Here is an 8,262-nt window from a genome sequence, read left to right as displayed (position 1 = left end):
CCCTGGGCTGCAGTGCTGCGGGCAATAAACACCATCAGGTGGAAGGACAGGGCAGCCATAAAGGGTTAACAAAGTGTCTTTTGCCAAACAGAACTTCACTTAACAATCAGTTGTCATCACTCAGTTGTAGGACAAATTCTGATTGGCTGCTACCTCCTTCTCCCCCCCCCCTTTTATATTTATGGTGTATGTGAATATATAAAGGAAAAATATTTTAAACATACAATAAGCTGCAGTATACACAGGGGCCCTTCTGTTTTTTTGCTGCCCAAGGCGTTCGACCCAATCCCACATTTGTACTCTCAAACATGAACAGAGCAGAGTATAAATACAAATATACAGAGAAGGAATGTTCTGGGCACACAATAAGCTGTACCCCCATACTGTACTGTCTAAGGGAAACACTATGGCACCTCCTACCCATATGTATAAATACAAATATACAGAGAAGGAATGTTCTGGGCACACAATAAGCTGTACCCCCATACTGTACTGTCTAAGGGAAACACTATGGCACCTCCTACCCATATGTATAAATACAAATATACAGAGAAGGAATGTTCTGGGCACACAATAAGCTGTACCCCCATACTGTACTGTCTAAGGGAAACACTATGGCACCTCCTACCCATATGTATAAATACAAATATACAGAGAAGGAATGTTCTGGGCACACAATAAGCTGTACCCCCATACTGTACTGTCTAAGGGAAACACTATGGCACCCCCTACCCATATGTATAAATACAAATATACAGAGAGGGAATGTTCTGGGCACACAATAAGCTGTACCTCCATACTGTACTGTCTAAGGGAAACACTATGGCACCTCCTACCCATATGTATAAATACAAATATACAGAGAGGGAATGTTCTGGGCACACAATAAGCTGTACCCCCATACTGTACTGTCTAAGGGAAAAACTATGGCACCTCCTACCCATATGTATAAATACAAATATACAGAGAAGGAATGTTCTGGGCACACAATAAGCTGTACCCCCATACTGTACTGTCTAAGGGAAACACTATGGCACCCCCTACCCTTATGTATAAATACAAATATACAGAGGAAGGAATGTTCTGGGCACACAATAAGCTGTACCCCCATACTGTACTGTCTAAGGGAAACACTATGGCACCCCCTACCCATATGTATAAATACAAATATACAGAGAAGGAATGTTCTGGGCACACAATAAGCTGTACCCCCATACTGTACTGTCTAAGGGAAACACTATGGTACCTCCTACCCATATGTATAAATACAAATATACAGAGAAGGAATGTTCTGGGCACACAATAAGCTGTACCCCCATACTGTGCCCCATACTGGGCAGATCAGACTAGCCGGCCCAGGGAACAGCACCTGTGCACAGTCACTTAAAGGGTTACAAGGGAGCGTCTTGGTATTCATCTTCCCATTGACTGTTCATGTGACCTATAACAGCTTAATAACCTGCACCCTTAGTTACAGAACAAGCAATCCCTGCCAAGTGCAAGCTGTCATTGTACATAAACCCTGGCATATAGAGCCAAACATGGATCCAACTGATTGTCCCGCTACTGTTGGCCACTAGGGGCAGTTTTCCAAGTACAAATATGCAGATAAGCATGGCTGGGGGGGGTGCTTATGTACTACCTGGTGCAAATATGCCTCAGTGCAGTTACCTGTAGCAATTGGTTCTACTGCATGTACAACAATAAAAGAAAATATGTGATTGGCTGCTGTGGGTTACTGCACTGGGGCAACATAGCAACATAGCGTTGGGTGCAGGACAATGAAGGAGTAATGTAATAAAAGTTCTACTAATACATAGAAACCAATCAGATATTTGCTTTTTAAACAGGTGACTTGCTGATTGGTTGCTATGGGTTACTAGACCCGGTACAAGCTTTAACTAGAAAATGTTATTCTAAGCAACTTCCCAACATACATTTACTCTTTATTCTCACTAGTATCAAAGTCATGTGTAACTGTCACTGCTCTCCGTCAGGCTGCAGAACTGAAACAAGGCAGCGGCAGCCAGTTGATTAGCAGACACGGAGCAGAACTGATTTTTCCTACATTGTTTCAGGAGTCGGAACCAGCGAACAGAAAGGCACAAGCAGACGCCGCTTATCAGGGGCAATTACACATCCTATTCCCAATGCCCAGTCATAAATGAAATATATATTTATAATATATAGCATTGCATTTAATTTCAGCTACAGGTTTATTTAAAAAAAATACAAATGTACAGGGAAAAATGGAGTTTCAGTAGTCAGAACCCAAACATGTATAATGTATGAAGGCAGATCAGCTAGAGCATCAGCCTTTCTTACTGTTCCCACCTACAAGGGGTTAAACGTGCAGAACCTCGGATTGCAGTGAAAGAGTCAAACCGTCCGGTTCCGGGACTGAAGTGCAATTAGAACTCCCACAAGCCCCCACTGAGGGTCGGAGGCAGATCTGTAACTGGTTTAACCCTTGTGGTGCCAGAGCGGCTTGCAGAGACAGGTATATTGACTATTTGGCTATACAAGAGACTCACATACCGGGCCCGAGTCCGAATCCTGACTGTGCATAGAACTCAGTCCGGTGTCTGAATCCTCATCGTTAGCTTCGCAGTTCGTTTGTCGCCCCAAGTCCTGCTCTACCCAGCTGTCCGTGGGAGTTGCGACCCCCAGCGTGGGGTCATTGCAGGATATTTCGCCCTGACACCCCGAGGTCTCCAGGTCGCTGAGGCTGAGCAGCAGGCTCTGCAGTTCTTTCTCTTTATCGTCCCACATTTGTTGGGTGTAATCCAAGTCGGCCTTGATGGCCTCCAAGTCTGTGTTGAGTCTCAGCCCGATGTAGAGACTGGCGCTGAGTTCTGTTTTAACCCTTTCCTGCTCTAAAAGTAACTGGGATTCGTCGCCCCCTTGGTCCGGCAAGCACGACTCCTGCTCTTTGGCGCTGAGCTCCTCCTGACGCCGCTCCATCCACCTCTTGTTGAGCTCCTCCTGGATCTGCACTGTGATCTGCTCCATGGCCTCCTCCTGTTGGCCGATCTGTTCCTGCAGCAATAAGACCTGGTCGCACTTCTGTGCGTACTCGGCAAAGAGTTCCTCCTGGGGGGCTTGATCACTGGTTGGATCATTGGCCAAATCCTTGTCCGGCGCGGCACCCACCAAGTAGGTCTCTTGGACGTAGTTGACCCCGTGTCTTTTCATTCTGTCAAAGTGGATTCTGGCCTCGAACATCTCAATGTCCCTGTCCAGCTCCATGATCCTCTGGATCTGCTGGCGGATGGTATGGTCCTGAGAAAGAACCAGATGCACCAACGTTTCCATCTTCTCCACCGAGGAAGACTCCTTGGGCAACGGCTCCTGTCTCTTTCTGTTGATTTTGGCCAACTTTCTGAAGGCTTTCCGGACCACTCTGCGCTGTTTCTCTTGGGTCAGGCCGGTGCTGGCCTTGCTGGGTGTCCTCTGGTGACAGGGGCTATCCTTGCTTAGGACCACCTTGGCCTCTGCACTCCTTGGCCCAATGTTGGGCAGGGAAGCCTCGCTGCGGACCAAGACGAACCTCACGTTGTCCTGCTCTTCTCCCCATGCTGTCCACAGTCTGAGGATTTTAGTTTTGTTGGGCAAAATCCTCTCAAATCCCCTCCACTTTTCCACAATACAATAGCACTGTGGGGGTCCCAGCAGCATGGACCCTTCCTCAGCCTGCTGTTGGTTGTGGTCCTCCAGCAGAATCCTGACCACATCGGCACAGGTGGTGTGCCGGGTAAGCCCAGAGACCAGCTTCTCCTCTTGGCAAACCCACACTGACACCTTCCACTCCTCATTCTCCATGGTGGTGGTGGTGGGGGGGGGTCCTACAATAGAGGTGTCACTGCTGCTTTACACTGGTACCAAGAGCTTATTCATAAAAGCGTGCATGAAAGAGTTAAATCCAGAATCTGTGAACCTTCTGCACTCCAGTAGGTAAAGTGAGACCCCCAGGGGGAAGCCAAAAATAATAAAAGCCCCAAGCCCCCGGGGAGAGGGGTAATTACTGCCCAGATTTATAGCAGGCAAAAATAACGTTATACCTGGAGCAGATCCTTGGGGAGACCCCCAGCATTGGGCAGCAGCACCCCCCAGTTGTAGAGTGTGAGCACCCCAAGCTGCAGAGGGACACCCCCTGTTTCTAGTTGTGTGTGTTCTGTAAGTGTAAAACTCCCCCAAATCCAAGAAATATAAACCGGTCTGTGCTTGAAAGTTTAGAAAAGTTCCATTGCAGAGTGAGGGACCCCTAAATTCTTGGGGAACACACAGTCATCAGCGGGGGGGGGGGGGGGGGGGGGGGAACAAGTCCAGTCTCAAGAGCAAAGACCCCCCAGGTTATACGTGTAGAGGGGATCCAGTGGCAAAATGCGTTATACGTTGTTCCAAAAGAGACAGAAAAGTCCAACCGAATTAATTAATAGCCCCCCGGAGTAAAATAGTCCAGTTTCATGGGAGGGACAAATCCACTTTTCCAGAATCGAATCCCCCTATTAAAGGGTAAGTATAACTCCAGTCAGCGGCACAAACGGAGCAGAAGAAGCTGCAGCAGAGACGCATTAACAACCTGCGCCTTCCCCGGCTCTGCTGTGTCTGAGCCTCCGCCGCTCTGTCTGACTGAGGCACCCCCAGCCCATGTGACCCGGGCAGCCCCGCCCCCTGCTCTAGGATTGGTCCAGCCGAGTTACAAGGTTCTGCTGTAACAGCGCAATAAACTGCGGCCCCAGCGCTATCTTATCGCTTTATTCCTATAGTGTCCCAGGCTGTAATGTAACCGGGTCAGTATAATAGGGGGGCAGGGGGGGCTGTAGTTACCCCAATGTTTCTGTATATCTGTAACCTTGTTATGGGCTAAGGGGGCCCAGCCTGAAGGCCAGTTAGGGGGGATTTGGGGTGAGTGCTTATTTGTGCCCTGGGTACCCCTGGAACTATAGCGGGGTGACTGTTACCCCAATGTTTCTATATATCTGTAACCTTGTTATGGGCTAAGGGGGCCCAGCCTGAAGGCCAGTTAGGGGGGGATTTGGGGTGAGTGCTTATTTGTACCCTGGGTACCCCTGGAACTATAGCGGGGTGACTGTTACCCCAATGTTTCTATATATCTGTAACCTTGTTATGGGCTAAGGGGGCCCAGCCTGAAGGCCAGTTAGGGGGGATTTGGGGTGAGTGCTTATTTGTGCCCTGGGTACCCCTGGAACTATAGCGGGGTGACTGTTACCCCAATGTTTCTATATATCTGTAACCTTGTTATGGGCTAAGGGGGCCCAGCCTGAAGGCCAGTTAGGGGGGGATTTGGGGTGAGTGCTTATTTGTGCCCTGGGTACCCCTGGAACTATAGCAGGGTGACTGTTACCCCAATGTTTCTATATATCTGTAACCTTGTTATGGGCTAAGGGGGCCCAGCCTGAAGGCCAGTTAGGGGGGGATTTGGGGTGAGTGCTTATTTGTGCCCTGGGTACCCCTGGAACTATAGCGGGGTGACTGTTACCCCAATGTTTCTATATATCTGTAACCTTGTTATGGGCTAAGGGGGCCCAGCCTGAAGGCCAGTTAGGGGGGATTTGGGGTGAGTGCTTATTTGTGCCCTGGGTACCCCTGGAACTATAGCGGGGTGACTGTTACCCCAATGTTTCTATATATCTGTAACCTTGTTATGGGCTAAGGGGGCCCAGCCTGAAGGCCAGTTAGGGGGGGATTTGGGGTGAGTGCTTATTTGTGCCCTGGGTACCCCTGGAACTATAGCGGGGTGACTGTTACCCCAATGTTTCTATATATCTGTAACCTTGTTATGGGCTAAGGGGGCCCAGCCTGAAGGCCAGTTAGGGGGAGATTTGGGGTGAGTGCTTATTTGTACCCTGGGTACCCCTGGAACTATAGCGGGGTGACTGTTACCCCAATGTTTCTATATATCTGTAACCTTGTTATGGGCTAAGGGGGCCCAGCCTGAAGGCCAGTTAGGGGGAGATTTGGGGTGAGTGCTTATTTGTACCCTGGGTACCCCTGGAACTATAGCGGGGTGACTGTTACCCCAATGTTTCTATATATCTGTAACCTTGTTATGGGCTAAGGGGGCCCAGCCTGAAGGCCAGTTAGGGGGGATTTGGGGTGAGTGCTTATTTGTGCCCTGGGTACCCCTGGAACTATAGCGGGGTGACTGTTACCCCAATGTTTCTATATATCTGTAACCTTGTTATGGGCTAAGGGGGCCCAGCCTGAAGGCCAGTTAGGGGGGATTTGGGGTGAGTGCTTATTTGTGCCCTGGGTACCCCTGGAACTATAGCGGGGTGACTGTTACCCCAATGTTTCTATATATCTGTAACCTTGTTATGGGCTAAGGGGGCCCAGCCTGAAGGCCAGTTAGGGGGGGATTTGGGGTGAGTGCTTATTTGTGCCCTGGGTACCCCTGGAACTATAGCAGCATTGTAAGCAGCAGTCCTGCCCTGCTTTATGGCTGAGATTCTAGCTATCTGTATAACAGAGCATTCTGTCACAGTAGCACAGATCCTATCTGATCCCCCCATTGTAAGCAGCAGTCCTGCCCTGCTTTATGGCTGAGATTCTAGCTATCTGTATAACAGAGCATTCTGTCACAGTGGCACAGATCTGATCCCCATTGATTACATTACACTTTCTACATTGTTTGTGCTAATGGCTCTGCAGCTTCGTCTGAATAAATAATTCTAATTTAGCCGAGCATTATTTCGTATTCATGGCTGGGGGTAAGCAAGCACAAGTTCTCACGTAAGGATTGCGCCCTGCGTTCTTGATGCTGAACGTGCAAGGAGATAAGGTGACAAGAGCTGAACTAGAATTACCCACAAGAACTGAAATTTCACTTGCTCTCCTGCCTATAAATATTTGAGTCGGATGAATAATACATAGCGACAGCACAGAATGACTTGTGTACTGAGCCCCTGTATCTGGGGGCGTGGCTAACGGCGCGGGCACCAAGCTTTATTTATTAACACTTATCCTTTACGGGGTTAATATTAATTCCAAATTGTCACTGGCTTTATAATTATTTATAAATTGCTACTGACAGTGTCTGTCTCTTCACTGCTGGTTCTGACTCCATAGAACATTGTACCAATGTAGCAGTAGCTGCACGAAGGACTCCATTTCCCACAATGCTCTGTTATTCTCCTTCTTTATATGCCTATTAATCACAGAACATGCCCTGCTCTGCTGGAACTGGAGTTTTGACTGGCACGGAGCTGACTACTAACAGTGGTACTTGTAGTCAGAACCAGCAGTGCAGAGAATAGAAAAGGTACACGCAGCCTTCAATAGCAATAATATTTACAAATAACTTTAAAACCATTAACGATATAGTCTGAGTGTATATTGGGAAGCTGCTTACAATTATATGCTCTTTCATTTTGCATTTGGGTTTATATCCCCTTTAATATTACTGTAAATGGTTTTGCACAGTTATTCTTTGCACTATTTGTGTTGGCTCTCCAGTATAAAATTTTATCTGGTTTCTAGGGTACCGCTGATCTTAGCAACCTGGCAGCAAGCACATTCATGCAAAATGAGCAATATCTACGTGATGCGACAATGTTATTTTGAAGGTAAACTTCCCCTTTAAAGGATTTAGTTAATTCTGTCAATTTTCTCTTATAAAAGAGGAAAAAATAAAGCCAAATAACTAATACACTACCAGCTACCAGGAAACAGTATGGCAGCTCCTACCTATGTTTATATATATATATATGCATTAAAAAAGGCTATATTTAAACCCTCTGCACTGTCAGCGGGAGACAATGCGACTTCTGAATCAGATCATTTTGTTCCGTTAATGGCACAGCCGCCCCGGCAACGATTCCCTGCGTCAGTCACTCACATTCCCCCCGAGATTGAACGTAAGGGTGAATCATGGGAAATTCCTATTGAATCTTCACAAAACAAGAGAGATCCCAAAGTGGAACGTTTGCGTCACGGAGCCATAAATGATTCTGTGAGACTCAATATCCATGGTAACCCCCCCATTACTATCAGCATCCTGCCCCCTTGTCTTTATTTAAAGGGGAAACTCACCCAGAAACAAGTTTTGTCCAATTCCCAATACCCATTCATCCCTCATTCTCACTGGGTTTATAGTTATGTGTAACTGTCACTGTGTCTGTCCCTTTCCCTTCCCTGCACTGCTGGTTCTGACTCCTGATACAACTCCCCAATATCCATTCATCCCTCATTCTCACTGGGTTTATAGTTATGTGTAACTGTCACTGTGTCTGTCCCTTT

The 8,262-nt window shown here is 47.5% G+C and overlaps 1 protein-coding gene across 1 annotated transcript; it reads right to left on the bottom strand.

The window, feature by feature from the left end:
- Positions 1-2,192: 2,192 nt before the first annotated feature.
- rassf10 (Ras association (RalGDS/AF-6) domain family (N-terminal) member 10) lies at positions 2,193-4,630 on the bottom strand. Its single transcript, XM_002943761.5, has one exon. It carries the CDS (start codon positions 3,820-3,822, stop codon positions 2,518-2,520), a length of 1,305 nt encoding a protein of 434 aa, XP_002943807.1. The 5' UTR covers positions 3,823-4,630; the 3' UTR covers positions 2,193-2,517.
- Between the last annotated feature and the right edge of the window lie 3,632 nt (positions 4,631-8,262).

The sequence above is a fragment of the Xenopus tropicalis genome, chromosome 4 (assembly GCF_000004195.4).
Source record: "Xenopus tropicalis strain Nigerian chromosome 4, UCB_Xtro_10.0, whole genome shotgun sequence".
NCBI lineage: Eukaryota > Metazoa > Chordata > Amphibia > Anura > Pipidae > Xenopus > Xenopus tropicalis.
This window is presented reverse-complemented; position numbering and strand designations above follow the sequence as displayed.